The 16,151-nt window shown below is 39.3% G+C and overlaps 2 protein-coding genes and 1 long non-coding RNA gene across 3 annotated transcripts; 2 read left to right on the top strand and 1 right to left on the bottom strand.

Annotated features, from left to right (window-relative positions):
- Window positions 1-868: 868 nt before the first annotated feature.
- Window positions 869-4,740, top strand: LOC129421083 (elastase-1). The gene is made up of 6 exons (XM_055176381.2): window positions 869-1,001; window positions 2,007-2,116; window positions 2,195-2,289; window positions 2,366-2,646; window positions 3,098-3,261; window positions 3,331-4,740. The coding sequence occupies exons 1-6, from the start codon at window positions 875-877 to the stop codon at window positions 3,508-3,510; spliced, it is 957 nt and encodes a 318-aa protein (XP_055032356.2). The 5' UTR covers window positions 869-874; the 3' UTR covers window positions 3,511-4,740.
- Window positions 4,741-5,353: 613 nt separating this feature from the next.
- On the bottom strand, window positions 5,354-8,931 carry timm23a (translocase of inner mitochondrial membrane 23 homolog a (yeast)). Its single transcript, XM_055176382.2, has 7 exons — window positions 8,532-8,931; window positions 8,368-8,426; window positions 7,502-7,595; window positions 7,300-7,384; window positions 6,476-6,534; window positions 6,261-6,371; window positions 5,354-6,170 (listed from the first exon to the last, which is right to left on the bottom strand). The coding sequence occupies exons 1-7, from the start codon at window positions 8,641-8,643 to the stop codon at window positions 6,058-6,060; spliced, it is 633 nt and encodes a 210-aa protein (XP_055032357.1). The 5' UTR covers window positions 8,644-8,931; the 3' UTR covers window positions 5,354-6,057.
- On the top strand, window positions 8,840-10,415 carry LOC141363719 (uncharacterized). Its single transcript, XR_012369293.1, has 2 exons — window positions 8,840-8,958; window positions 9,842-10,415. It is a non-coding gene; the product is annotated as an uncharacterized lncRNA (long non-coding RNA).
- The last annotated feature ends 5,736 nt before the right edge of the window (window positions 10,416-16,151 follow it).

Below are 16,151 nucleotides of genomic sequence, written 5' to 3'. Positions count from 1 at the left end.
GCACTGCTTTACGTTCAAAGAAAAATATTTGGTTATTACCGATATATTTATTGGTTCCTCCTAACCCCAAAATAGCTGAAAGAAATCTGAAAAAAGACAAACCAAAGCTCGAGTTTTAGGTTAATTGACCTTTACTTTCTATACAATGTATTTAGCATATATTTAAAACATATTTTTGTCCAAAGAAATGTATTTTTTGCCTTAAGAGGTGTGTGTACCTGGGAATCAAACACACAAAATTTGCGCTGCATGTCAACACAATGCTGTACCAAATGAGCTACAAATCCCACAAGCAAAACTACTTTGCTGTATCTTTTGTGTTTTAAAAATGTACAAAACCTTTGCGTTGTTTTGGTAGTGTAGCCTAACTGCAAGTTCCTGCAGACTGGATGGTTTCTAAGTGAACTGTAAATCACTTTGCATCTGCAAAAAAAGATAAACAGCTCCTGGTAATCTTTAATAAAATGAATACATAAACAACACAAGGTCGAGTCATGATCATGAAAATTATTTATCAGGGTTTAACACTGTGTCCTTCCAGGATTAAAAAGGCAGTGAAGGTCATGTAGAGGTCGAATAACAGCCGTTTGTATGCGGGTATGGCGTGACCATAAGGAGGCTACTGGTAATCCATTCTGGGCGAGTTGTTTTGCACAGTGGCAAGTGACTGGAAATGCTGATAGCACTCCCATGATCCTCTGGGACCAGCTTTTTCTGAAAACTTTCTGTTACCCCACCAGAAAAATCCAGGACAGGGAGGGGCATTGTTAAAACGCTTTGTCCCAGTGACAGAGGCGTGGAGAGGACAAATAACAGCCTCTGTGCTAGGTATGATATAAATGGGTAGTCTTCAGAAGGCAACACAATACATAGTATGATCATGGCGGTAAGGAGACTATTTTTTCTACTACTGTTTATACAGCTGGGTCTGGCGCTGGACAAGGCCTCCATCCACGCATTCAACCCCAATCGTCTTCAACGGCACAAAGTTCTTCATCTTGGTGAGAAACAAACTGAGTCAGGTTTTCAAGTGGGATGAAACTACATTTACAAATTTTCCAAGTATGAATTGATTTCAATTATAACATTAAAAATCTGTGTGCCTTCAAAGCAGATGAACTTTTTCAAGTTAAATATTATTATCTTTATCAGTAAATATTACGTAATATAAGATACGATTACTTACTGTAAAAAGCAACATAATACACTGTCAAAATAATGGTCCCTATATAGCTGTCACTGGGGCAGTACACTTTAAAAAGGTCATAAAATGTATAATTTAGGCACTGATATGTATACATTTGGTACCAATTCATACCTGTGAGGTAGGTCTACTAATTTTCACCCTTTGGTACCAGTTTGTACCTTTGAGGTACTGAAAAGGTACTGCATCAATGAGAGTTACTACATAGGGACCATTTTTTCTGGCAGTACAGAGTATGATATCTACATGGTTGAAAATTTGGAGGGGTTTTTTCTCTTCTTATTGGGTTGCACCTATAAATACCTATTTGCACTAATAATATGTGGGCTATAACTATTCTTAATCGCACGGCCTATTTTATTCACAGATATTTCATGTACTACGGCTTTTGATCAGCACGTCCTTATCGATCTAAAATCACTGTTCGTTGGAGTCGTTTATAATATGCATTTAAAAAAGCAACACTCGTCAAACATTATCATTATACATATTCTTTATTATCATGCAAATACCTTAAAGGTTTGAAGAACAGCAATATAAATACATCCTTAATCCATTTCCTGGAGCTGCGTGTCTGTGTGTATGGTTCTTCGTCTGTGGCGCATATTGAGTTTCTGCACGAGGGCGCCCTCTGGCTTTTGGATGTAGCGGTAATTCACCGTAATTCATTGAGAAGCATAGCAAGCATCATCAGCCGATATCGGTGCACCTCTAATTTTTAACAAAAATACTGAGCTTAGAAACACTTTATTGCAGTGTTGTATCTATGTTGACGTTGTCAAAACTGTTGTTGTGTTTTTAGATTGGCCAAAAGACTGTGGCCTGGCTCATTTCAAACCAAACACAGCTGAGCGTATCGTATCAGGCAATGAAGCGCGACCTCACTCCTGGCCATGGCAAGTTTCACTGCAGGTAAATGACTTCAGAAATGACTCACAGATTGTTTGGATCAAGTCAAGTGCCGTCACTTATAGGCTATCTGTTTCACAGGTTCGTCCCAGGGGGAGTAAACATTACTTACATGTGTGCGGAGGAACCCTGATCCACAAGAACTGGGTTCTCACTGCGGCACACTGCTTTCAAAAGTAAGACATGATCTGTTTAACACAAAGATTAAGACAATGGGTGAAAAATGAGAATGGGTGTGTTTTGTTGCCTAAGGGGAAAAGCAGAGGACCCTGCCAGTTGGCGTATTGTTTTGGGTAAACACCAGTTGAAGAGATCGGAGTCCGCCGAGCGTTTTTTTCCCGTGAAGAGGATCTACAGACATGAGCATTTCCGGTATCCGGCCCACAGTGAGCTGGATTATGACATCGCATTGGTCAAAGCTGCCACGGATATCCAGACCACGGACTTCATCCGCTACGCCTGCCTGCCGCGCAAGCAGACCAACCTGAAACCAGGACACTACTGCTGGGTAACTGGCTGGGGAGACACACGAGGTAAAAAAAAACAAAAAACTTTGTTAAAGGTGCAGTGTGTAAATTTTAGCGGCATCTAGTGGTGAATTGCAACTAACGGCTCAGTCCACTGCTTACCCCTAGCTTTTGAAACGCATAGAGAAACTATGGTAGCCGCCACCGGAAAAACATGTCATCAACTGAGACAACTTAGTAAAAAAGTTTGTCCATTAAGGGCTTCTGGAGAAACATGGCGGCACAAAATGGCAATTTTCATGTAAGGGGACCCTCTGTGTATGTAGATAAAAACGTCTTATTCTAAGACAATAAACACATAACAGTTCATTATAAAAAGGTCTTTATACACCCCTGATAATATAGTTTTGTATATTATTTTGCATTTCTGTCAAGAGATCCTTTCAAAAATTACACACTGCACCTTTAAGTGGTGGGAGAATCTAGAAAATCATTAACTCAAATAATAAATCATCAGGTGGGAAGGAAAATGTGTCGCTGGCTGAGACGCTGAATCAAGCTCGACTCCCCATCATCGACCATAAGACCTGCAAACAGAAGAAGTTTTGGGGTGACCGAGTGAGGGACTCCATGATCTGTGCTGGGTTCAGAGATACAGAAGGCACGCCCGCCGCCTGCCAGGTAAGATAATAGTTTTATGGGATTTAATTTGATTCCCATGTTTAACTTGACTTCTTTGTGACTTTTAAGGGCGATTCTGGTGGCCCTCTGCTGTGTCAGGTGGGGCAAGACCGCTGGGAAGTCCATGGCGTTGTAAGCTTCGGCCCCATCGGATGCACGGTGGAGAACAAGCCCAGCGTCTTCACTCGCACCGCGGCTTACATCCCGTGGATAGAGGCCACACGCATCAGGGATATCTTCTTGCACTGATCTCACTTCCCAGAATTCCCTGCCAACATCTGCTGTGTTATGTCCCAGTCTGGATCCAGTCCTCCTGTTGTGTATGTGGAATGGTGTACAACACAACCACCAAAGTTAGGGTAGTCTGCACCGCTTTCTAGGTCATTTCTTCACTTTGCATGTGAGATTCTTCTGGGCTTGGCTTTAGTATCTCAACCACAAAGTTTTTGCTTCAGCTAAATTCCACACAGATCACCTGGTGTTCAGCAAGCTATAAATCCTGGTTGTTGTAAGTCACATTAATCATTTTCTGTGAGGACTGGCATATACAGATACCCTCTCTCTTGGGCAGTCCATTGCTCAGTCCCTAAGGTGCTTTTATGGTCAAGTAGACAATCTCTTATATTATTACAGCTGCTATGGTCTCATTTCACAAAGGTTTTCACTGAATAGGGAAAAGGTCTTTTCATAGATGGAAATTGGAATCCCCAATTTAAGGTGCATTGTGTAACTTATAGAAGGATCTCTTGACAGAAATGCAATATAATATACATAACTATATTATAAGTGGTGTATAAACATATGGTTTTATTACCTTAGAACAGGGCTGTTCAAATCTTAACCTGGAGGGCCAGAGAACTACAGAGTTTAGCTCCAACCCTAATCAAACTTATTCACCTGTGATTGTCAAGTGATAATGAAGACCTTGATTAGCTTGCTTAGGTGTGTTTGATCAGGGTTGGATCTAAACTCTGCCGTGCTCGGCCCTCCAGGGTAAGATTTGAATAGTCCAGCCTTAGAATGAGCCATTTTATCTACATACACCGTGGTTCGCCTTACATGGCAGTCGCCATCATTTTCTACAGTAGCCCTAAACGGACAAACTGCTCTACAGAGCATGTTTTGTCACTAGATTATCTCAGATAATGACATGTTTGTCTTGTGGCGACTACTGTAGCTTCACTATATGCTTTGAAAGGGAGGGGTGGTCTGAGCGGTTGGTTGCAATTCACAGTCTCACCACTAGATGCTGCTAAAAATCTACACAGTGCACCTTTAAATTGTAAAATACCAAACAAAGCTTGGAAAAGAACAAAAATCAGTTATTGTATTTAATTAATGCATAAAATATAAGTACAGTGCTAACTGGATATTAGACAAAAAAATCATAAATAATAAACATGTAAACCTGCCCGTGAAAACCCAGCTAAAACCTGTTTCTACATAAAATCATCCCACAAAACATTGAAAAGTTAAAAATTTACTAATTTAATTTTTTTCTAAGGTAAGTGGTTTCAATCAATTTATTTAAGCTACATTAAAAAAAATAGAAAAATAAAATAATTTTGTTTAGATGTAGCTTTAATAAATTGGTTGCAACCACTTACTTAAAAAAAAATGAGTAAATTAAATGAATATTTTTTTTCAGTGAAATGTAAAGAACATTCTACGAATATATAACCTTGATATCTTTAATACTGACTAGGGTCTTTGGATGCTCCTAACCTCATCATTAGATTACAAGATTTTAGCCTGGATTGCACAGACCTGTCACATATCAGTGTAAGAACTTCTTATAATGCTTTCCCTCTGCAAAATATAACCACATGTATAACTAGACATGTAAAACAAATCATAAACCTTAACAGTAAAATAACAAATTCTGTAATATGTCATTCTACACCGAATACACTGTTCAAATAAATGTGTAAAACAAGACCACCTACAATTCCTTACATTTTAAACAATCAACAATAATGTTAAATCAATGTGCATTATCACAAATAAATGAATTCATGCTATATTTTTTGTCTCAATTCAAGTGCAAAAAATTGCAAAACACTGATCATTCACACACAGCAAACACTGTTACTGTAGTAAACTCTTAAATGTTTTTTATTTTAGATTTTAGCAGAGCTGATGTGGCCAGTTATGTACAAACAAATTACACAATTTTAAACCAACCACCACTGACAACATTTTAATCATCAGTGCACAATGAAAACAGATCAAACTTAAAGGAATAGTTCACCCAAAAATACAATTCTGTCATCATTCACTCACTCCCGTGTTGCCACAAACCTGCACAAACTTATCTATTCTGATAAACACAAATTAAGATAGTTTGAGGAATGTTCGTAATCAAACAATTTGTTTGTTTCAGAACAAAGAAATGTATACAGGTTTGCAACAACACGACAGAGTGAGTAAATGATGACAGAACTTTCATTTTTGGGTGAACTATCCCTTTAAAGGACACAGCGTTTCTTGACCATTTCGAAAGAGCTGCAACAGATGTCAACCGCAATACATTCCTAAACAACAAATCAATATTTTTTTTACTGACAGCAAATTCCCAGCAAAGCATTTTACATCTGGAGATGACCTGGGTCCGCCGATTAAATATTTTATACTCAATAAACATCTAATGAAGCCTGTACATGTGATGGTCCATGGGTTCACTCAATAAGAAACTGATGCTTTTCCAAAAGTTTAAATTGGAAGATGAGTTGGTGATAAAGGCTAAAAATGAGCTTAGAGTCAAAATAAGTCCATGGTTTGAGCTCTCCGTCACGCTCAATAACGTGAAGGTGACGCGCCCTTCAGGTGATCCCAGTTGTTGTAGAGAGCATACAGTCCTGACATGGCCAAACCAACAAGGCCTCCTCTGGCAGCTCCTTTGAGTCCACCTGTACACAATAAATATTGATTATGTTTTATTTAGTGCAATGAAGAGATTGATAATATTCATTAAACTTTAAACAATGTGACTGACTCACTTGTGGATTTATAGAGCAAACCCGTCAAAGTTCCAGCCGCTAATGTGTTGAGGTCATCTTCTGCACCCCTGGCCTTTTCAATGGCCACACCAAACACGCTATATAGAAGAGCTGTTGAGATCAAAAGCAACTTTTAACAGATGTATACATCCTTGTGTAATGACAACTTGAGGGTTTTGATGTATTCACATAAGTGAATACAGTGAATTTCTTACCCACAGATCCTAGTGTGTTGGCCCAAGACGCTCCTTGCCGTGTGACCATGTTCAAAATCCTGATGGAGTATTAAAATAAGATGAATTCTTTATTAAAATAAGATGGCTCAGTTAATCACAAATACTGTAAGTTGCATCAAAATTTTGAATCAAATATTTACAGGGTTCCCACACCTTGGTTAACTTCAAATTCAAGGACCTTTCAAGGACCTTCCAGGTCCAATACCCTCAAATTCAAGGACCAAACGTGGGGACACATTTCAAGTGAGAGCAAGGTTACATGGTGTTACCTTTTTAAGATACATTGTTACAGTTCCCTTTCGAGAATTTTTTCCCCCCAGATTCACAAACTTTCAAGGATTTCAAGGACCTGTGGGAACCCTGTTAAAAGGTAACATGATGTAACCTTGCTCTTACTTGAAATGTGCCCCACATTTAGTCCTTGAATTCGAGGGCATTGTACCTGGAATGTCCTTGAAAAGTCCTTGATTTTTAAAGTTAACCAAGATGTGGCAACCCTGTTTTAAGATACTTTTCAAGGGAACTCGCGCTGCGTCACTGCGGTAACACTTTGGGGACGCCTCAAGGGGTAAGTGCTTCTGAATGTGTATATCAAATTTAACCAATGGTGAGGCTTAACAACAAAGGAAAAAAGTACATGGCAACCTGAAGAAGATGGCGTTACAGGGACACAGGATGTATGGCAAGGGAGACGCAGCGTCTCGTTCCCGGGGCCTTGAATTTTTCCCCCCAGATTCAACAACTTTCAAGGATTTCAAGGACCAGTGGGAACCCTGTATTTACAAAAAAGTTGACACACTTACTGTACATTTCTGGGTTTCGACCACGGCATGTCTCTCGTTTCCTTCAGACCCATTCGGAAGCCATTTAGTGTGCCGAAAGTAGCACCTTCAATAACAAAATCAAAAAGTTAAAATAAAGATGGTGCATTTATAATAAAAAAAAAAAAGATGGTGCATTTATAGTCATAAGACCGAACACAGGCTGCATGGAGACAGGCCTCACCTGTTATACAGCATCCCCCAATGGTAAAGAAAGCCAGCTCAAAGCGACCACGCGTTTTATTTGCCCCAGTTGGCAAAATGAACTCATCTGTGTCCTTGGAAAGAAAGATAAGCAACCCAAAAGTTACATGACTGCTCTTAAACACATTACAGACATCATAGGCAAACTCAAAATGACTGCTGCTTAGATTTTAACATATACACCCTTATTCAAGTTCAGGACTCCCAAATATTTTGTCTACTGTGCCTGTCTCGTTTGCATTTGCAAAATATTACATTTAAATAACGTCACCATTAGATAAAAAAGCATAAACCTTAACAGTACATTAAACATTTATAATGTCATTCTACACAGCATAGGCACTCTCAAAATGACTGTCATTATATTAACATATACACCCTTATTCAAGTTCAGGACTCCCAAATATTCTCATTTGCGCAATATTACATTTATTCAGCTGATACATTTATCAAAAATTACTTACATGTGGAAATTAACCAATAGTTAGATAATAAAAAGAGCTTAAGCTACATTTTTTAAATATTTGTGTTAAATAATAACACACATTAAATACGATTTATTAATTTATTAAACAAGCCCATCTACATGTCACGTGTTTTTTTATGTTTCAACTTAATACAGTTCATCATTCATGACAATGCGTTGATCATTGTGATCATGTTAGGCAAGCTTTTTAACTTTTACTGATCATGGGGTTTTGCTTCGGCGTGGTTTCACTCTTTACTCATAAGCCATTATGACATTTCCCATAATCTCGTTAAACAATCATTTAACATAGGGTGAGCTTCCTTATTTTGAAGATCGATATATTTCCACAACGGAATACAGAAATGTCAGGAACTCACCTGTACAAGGTAACGAGGGTCAACGTTGAGGTAGGGCGAAAGAGGGCTCATACCAGTCACTAAAATAAGAAACATAACATTCATTTTGTTTATATTTTCGGAAATGTGTAGACACCCTACTTGAGTTTGTATGATTAAAGTCAGTACAGATCTCCATTACTTACGTGGTACTCCCGCGAGCTCAGTATTTGAATATTCGGGGGCTCCTCCACCGAATAGGCTTCCCAAACCCCCTCTAAGCCCTCCTGATCCGGGTGCATTATTATTATTATCCATTTCTTTAGATGTGATACAGAAAGCTGACCAGATGATTTCCTGACTGACTCACGGTGTAAATACCGAGATCCACAACTTGGCCGAGCGATTATATTCTTCTTAAAGCCGTAGATATTACAGTCATAAGTTGTCCGATGTTGATATTTCTTCTTCTTTTTGTGTTTTTGTGATTGGCAAACCCGCTTGTTCAGTGCTAACGTTTAAAGATCAGTATAGTTTTCTGTTTCTGGTCGTGGTTACATCGCTGACCTCCACATGCCGCTCTGCCGTAAAGCGAAAGGTCACCGCTGACGTAATTCTGCCGTAAAATTCATGGTACGATACGGTTAATTTTAACAAACGTATTTTGGATTGATTCATTTGCTAAAGTAAACATATTATTAATGCTATCAGCTCATTCAATACATAAGGCTATTTCGGTTAAATTAATTAATGGTTGATAAGCGGGTGTTTTTACGACAGTTTATGACCACGTGCGTTATCGTTAGTTACACTTTACAAAGTTTTCATTATAAAAAGAAAAATGTGTAAATCATTACCAAAATTTATACCAGAATTAATGCAAATATTTAAATCAAAATGTAATATAGTTATACATTTGTCTGCAGAATGCGTAAATGTAAAATGTAATTCGATAGATTGGTGTAAATTGTAAATTCTGTTACACACTTTGCTGTCTTATGTAAATAATATGCACTGTTATGAGTTAACAATTTTTATATAATATCTCATATAAAAATATACAGTGTTATGTGTAAAAAAAAAGTTTACGTCATCTTAGCTTTTCCAGAATATGATTTGCAAATGTTGTGGTAGTGCACACATTTCTCACGCAGAACTGTGATATTTAATGGATTTTTGTTAAGAGTCTCATTTTTAGTTAACATGTTTGTCCACTAGATGTCACCCGAGAACAAAAGTCTGCGAACAAAAAGTTTCCTTTACTGAAACTTTTAGTTTTTTTGTTGTTGTTGTTGTTAGTGTTGTGGGCAAAAGATCCGCCCCACACTGAGCCATGTGCCACAATAAACCATGTCCTGTGATGCATGCTTGAAAGCACAATTGGTTGTTTAGCACTATAAAGATTGCCTTATCCTCGCATGGGTTTTAAGAGGAATTCACAGTGTGGGAGGACGTCGAACCACAATTCCATCACCATAGCTAATTTTTTCTTTCTCTTTCTTTTCCACCCCTTGAGGTGGAGCAATAACGTTTGCCATTGTTGTCATTCTGTGAGCTCAGACTTCCTGGCATCCACACTAAATTACCCAGAGCTTTCTGTGGGAGCAGAAATGGCTCACTGTTCCCCAACAAAAAGACCATTCACGGCCAGTGGAAGGGCTCCTATAGACAACCCACAGTGCTGAAGAGAACCAGAAGCTGCAGAATAGAGACCGGCACCCCGAGGATCACTTGGAAATGACTGTGATGTCATAATGAATGCATCTCCCGCAATATCTTTTCATCACATTTGTATTTTAACACCACGCTTTCTGTTCTCTTCGTTTTCTTATTTTTGAGACTTCTTGTGTGCCAAAATTGAGGAACAACAACGCACAAAAATCTCCAGGAGGACCCCAGAGGGGGTGTGTATCCATGGAGATGGGAAAGCAGTGCAGCGCCTCTGTTCCTTTTAAACTACTTTTGAGGAGATGAGAGGAAAGGACAGGGGCGGGGGTTCAAAGGCCTCGGAAACCTTTCAGATGAAGACTTTAAAGCTGTCATGAATTTTTCCTGTACAAGCATGAAATCTACTGTTGGGTTGTGATTTATTTTTATACAAGATTTAAAGATAAAAACACCTTTTATTAGATGGTACACCAGTTTATGACCTACTGCATGCATGATTGATATTTTAAAATGTGTTTATTTATCCTTTATATATATTTAGGAAACAAGCAGTATAAAGAAATCACAGCTATGTTGTGATGTAAACTTCCAGTTAAAAGTTTGGAGTCATTCTTTATATTTTTCCACATTATTCAGTAATAATAAACTCATCAAAAGACGTTAAGACGTAATTATAGGAATTGTGTTGTGACTAAAAGCTTATGAAAACTGTTATATTTTATCATCTTCAGTGTAGTCAGACTTTGCAAAGTCGTACTTGTGGCATTTTATCAAAAAGCGATCTTGAGTTTTCACCATGAGATGAATTTTTAACAATTTTAGGGTTCACATCTATTCTAGACTCTTATTGGTTGCTTTTTCTTCAATAGTAGGCTACGTACACACCAAACCCGGGGCATCGCGTCGCTTTAGAGTTAACTGTGGGTTTACACCAGATGCGAGTTCAACGATTTGCACGAGTAGATTACATACAAAGTCAATGCAAAGTCGCAATCAGATGCGTCCTCGCGTGGGGCGATGCGAATGACGCGATATGGGCGCCGCATTTGCCGTGAAAACACACGCTATTCGCCTCAAACGTGTCTTCGCCCAAGTTGAAAATATTCAATTCGTATGACACAAAGTAAAATCCTGCGAGTAATCTAGAGCGAGCAACGCGATGCGATTGCAGGCTTCGCGTTTGGTGTAAACCCACAGTAATTTAAAATTTTTCGCTCGAGTTGAATATTTTCAACTTGGGCGAAGACGCGTTTGAGGCGAGTAGCGCGTGTTTTCGCGGCAAACGCGCCGCCCATACCGCGTTCATTCGCATCGCCCCACGTGAGGATGCGTCTGATCGCGTCTTTGCATTGACTTTGTATGTAATCTACTCGCACAAATCGTTGAACTCGCATCTGGTGTAAACCCACAGTAATGCTACGTACACACCAAATGTGGGGCATCACGTTACTCGCTCTAGATTACTTGCTGGATTTAACTTCGTGCATATGCAAATTTTTTCACTCAAGTTTAATATTTTCAACCTGGGAGAAGACGCGTTTGAGGCGAGTAGCACGCGTTTTCACGGTAAACACGCCGCCCCTATCGCGTCATCCGTATCGGCCCACGCGTCTGATCGCGTCTTTGCATTGACTTTGTTTGTAATCTACTCGCGCAAATCGTTGAATTCGCACCAAACGCGAAGCGTGCAATCGCATCACGTTGCCCACTCTAGATTACTCGTGGGATTTAACTTCGTGTCATGCGAATTTTTCACTCGAGTTGAATATTTTCAACTTGGGCGAAGACGAGCTTGAAGCGAGTAGTGCGTGTTTTCGCGGCAAACGCGCTGCCCATATCGCGTCATTCGCATCGCCCCACGCGAGGACACCTCTGATTGCGTCTTTGCATTGTTGCAAATTGTTGAACTCGCATCTGGTGTGAACCCACAGTAAGTCATCTATTTCAAAAATATGTTTTTATTTAATTTTCTAATAAAAGAAATGTTTAAGTTTGGCACAACTACATTTGTGTGTTTAATCATATTAAAAGATTTTAAGATCACTGTAAACATTTCAGTCATTTCTAAACTTCAAACTGGTAGTGTATGTTTACTTTCCAGGCTCTTGGGGTACAAAGGAGCTTGTTTACAACAGCACAAAAGTGTATTAAACAATTACTTATTGGAAACCTGAAATCCACCCAAACTCAGCAGCTCCCCTTTAACACACTTTAGATGTGTTTTGTTAAAGCCCAGCTGACACAACAGACTCAAATAAACCTCATAATGTGTCCCACATACTAAGTATAATCCAAGGGCCAAAGTTATCTCTTGGCTTAGCTCTTGTCACTCCCTGTTATATCCTGGCAGGGTTTTAGCATTTTGGCTTGGCTTTGAATGTTCTCCACTGTGTCCTGCCAAATTCTGTTGTCCTATCCCACCAGTTTGGCCAGTGTCCTGCTTTGAGGAGACAGCGTGGGGGGCCGGGCGGCTGGGGCCCCATCCTTCGAGAGCAGTCAGGAAGGGCGGGGGACCCCACAGAATGAGAGGAAGAGGAGACACCAAAAAGGGGGTCTAAAGAAGACTGGGGTGTACAATAATGCAGAAAAGCATCTTACATAGTAACTTCATGTTAAGACCAAATCTGTGAAGGCATTCACTAATAAATCTCTTTACATGAAACTTTAAGAAATGTTACTGAGTGAAAATAAGCAAGCCGGGAATGATTCTTTGCTTACACAACCTACTAGATGTAACTGAAACGAGGCAGAGCCCCACTGCGTGGCTTCACTGTGGCGTAACATCTGTTGTGTCATCCTGTTTAACTTGCTGCCGCGTCCTTTATGTACACCACGCCATTACCATCTCCCGCTGATATTTTTCAGATCTTTGGCTATGAATAGAAACAATTACACAAGCTAGGTAAACAGCGATGACTTCCTCTCTTGCATAAACACTGATGGAAGTGTCTGTGGAAACGGTTCTTTAATAGAGAAGAAAGGAAGGTTTCCTGGAAATTTGTTTTCCCTTTGGGAGGACATTCCCCACCCTCTCCATATCCTCGCGCTGGACGCGTCTTCTTTGTGGTCATTGTTTAAGATCAAGTGTGGTTTGTTTCCTAGAAGACCATGCACAAATGCTCACACTCGGGGAACAGGATTATTATTTTTCAGACTTTGCAATACAACTGTGGATGGATGCAAGTCCGGGGTTTAAATATAATAGCAATTGTAAAAAAATAGAAATGTTTTTGCATCATTATAACTTTTAAAGAAATTAAACATTTAAAGAACAAGTAAACACAAATATGAAAATCCTCTCATAATTTATTCATCTGTTATGCCAGATGTATGATTTCCTTTATTCAGCTGAGCACAAATTAATACTTTTATATTAAAATACCACCATGCATGTTGTCGTCTTATATGGGGCTCAACAAAAAATCTCCTAAAAACACATACTGTAAAAAAAAATGCACCATGAAGTTAAAACAACTTGGTTTTGCAAGTCAATTCAACCTACTATTTAATTAAGTTGACATAACTTATAAAATCAAGTTGAAATTGTTTAACTTAATTTTTTGAGTTAAAGTAACATAAAAATATATGTTGATTTGACAAAAATGCTGTGAATTTTTTACAGTGATTAAAGTAATGCAGATGACTCGGTGGTTTAAACTGTTTTCGGAAAAGAAATCATATGTTTGTAAGAGAAACCTATTAATATTTTGAGTTCATTTAGCAATTGAAACATATATCCATGGAAACAGATCAGCATGTAGCCTAAATCTAAAAGGTGTGAAAAGCCTTGTTCGACTTCATACGGTGCCGCAAGAATCGAAGGGCTGATGACATCACAGTACCGCGAGAGTGATTCGAAATCAGACTCTTTGAATCATTTCTTAAATAGCTTTTGCAGTCGCATATCATCGGTTAATGGAAACGGGGTCATTTCGCAATAGGGATGTAACGATAAACCGTGCAAATGCGCGTTTTCTCAATTAATGAATTTGAATGAATTACGGTGAAATCCTGGCACATCCGAACGCCAGGGGGCGCTCCCATGCAGAAACTCCCCTTGTGCCACAGAAGAAGTAGCATTACAAACGCTATTCCAGTAAATGTCTACAGGAATATTTATATCGTTGTTCTTCAAATTGTTTCACATATTTTCATGATAATAAAGAATATTTTGAATGATTTTGTTTAACGAGTGTTGCTTTTTTAAATGAACGTAATAAATGACTCTGACTCATAATGATATTAGATTAATAAGGACTTCCTACTGACCAAATGCCATAGTACACGCACAAGCTGTGCATGAAACACAGAATCGCAGCACGGTTAATCATCCCTATTTCGCAATAGCCGCTAAAGTTTTGAGCAAATCTGCAATAGAAATGCACTCTAGGGAGTGAGCGATTCGAAAGAAGACGACTCCTACGATTTCTCGAATTGCTCTCCCTGTATGGGACACCTAGCGGCACGTTATTGACATCAAATCTTATTGGGTCTTCTTGTGTTTGTGACGAAACATACATTTGACAACTGGCTAATGGGTGTGCTTTTAAGATATTGACCATAGATATGTAAAATAAAGGCTAGATGTCTTACGGCAGAGTCTCTAATGTCATCACCGGTGGCCATCTTGTCTCAGTCAGCTCGCTCACTCGTAGCATTGTGTTTTTATGCCGCATGTACTTTTAAACAACAACAACTTGCTCCATTTTCCACCGATCCTCAAATGGTTTGGTTTCTTACAAACGTTAGTAACGTGGCAATAATTCTGGATGCTTGAACATGTTTCATGCAAATTATTCATAAGTATGCGTATCATAGGTACATCTCTGACGTTTATAATAACAAACCAAACCATTAGAAAATCAGTAGAAAATTTAGCAAGTTTTGGTTATTTAAAAGCACATGCACTATTAAATCCACACCTGGCAGCCATCTTGTCTCAGTCAGCTCGCTCACTCGTAGCATTGTGTTTTAATAGTAGGGTGGCCATTCGTGTCAGTTCCGCCGGACACGTCCCGAACATGTTTTCGGGTTCGTTCTCCGGAAGTCGCGTTGCTCGACCGCATACGTCATCGAGGTTCTCACATTTCAGTTAAAATACATTAGAAAATTAAGATTTATTTCTTAGACATACAATCATTGTAGTTTCATTCTTACTTTGAAATGTAACGTTTGCTTTTGTGAAATTAAACCCGAAATATTAAACCTTGATGACGTATGCGGTCGACCAACGACTTCCGGAGAACGAACCCGAAAACATGTTCGGGACGTGTCCGGCGGAACTGGCACAAATGGCCACCCTACTATTAAAACACAATGCTACGAGTGAGCGAGCTGACTGAGACAAGATGGCTGCCAGGTGTGGACGTCGATCTCCATTGGCCAGCAGTGCGGGCGAGACATCTAGCTTTTATTACACATCCCTACTGAAAAATCCAGCTGAGACCAGCATAGGCTGGTGAGCTGGTTTTAGCTGGTCCCCGGCTTGGTTTTGGCTGGTTTTGCTGGTGTAGGAAGCTGGTTTTGCTGGTGTAGCAAGCTGGTCTAGCTGTGTTTTGGTCACATTTTAAGCTGGTCTAGCTGGACTTAGCTGGTCATGCTGGAATACCAGCTGGCCCACCAGCATGACCAGCTTTGTCAGGCTGGGAGGACCAGCGTAAACCACCTTAAACCAGCTACAACCAGCAAAAACCAGCTACCAGCTTATGCTGGTTTTAGCTGGAATTTTCAGTAGGGATATCTATGATATTGACCCCCATAACGTGAAACATTTTAATATAAACTTGCTTGTGTCTAACTAAAGATAAGAAGTCATAAGGGATGACATGAGGGTGAGTATAAATTTTCATATTTATCATATTCCTTATTAACTTCCTCTTGGTAGCTTAACCTGTCATGACCCTATTTGCTAGGTAACACTTAGATGTGTGCAGATGTAGGGAAAATAATGCAATAAACATTACTATCAGAACCGAAATTGCAAATGACTGGGTTATTTTTGACCTACAATGGGTAAATATTGGACAGAGCACACCGCTGGGTTAAAATTGACCCAATGCTGGATTGCCCTAACCCAACTGCTGGGTTATTATACCCCATGGGTGCATAAAAACAACCCAACATTGGATTATGTGTTCTGTCCAATATTTACCCATTAA

The sequence above is a fragment of the Misgurnus anguillicaudatus genome, chromosome 4, assembly GCF_027580225.2.
Source record: "Misgurnus anguillicaudatus chromosome 4, ASM2758022v2, whole genome shotgun sequence".
Lineage (NCBI taxonomy): Eukaryota > Metazoa > Chordata > Actinopteri > Cypriniformes > Cobitidae > Misgurnus > Misgurnus anguillicaudatus.
This window is presented reverse-complemented; position numbering and strand designations above follow the sequence as displayed.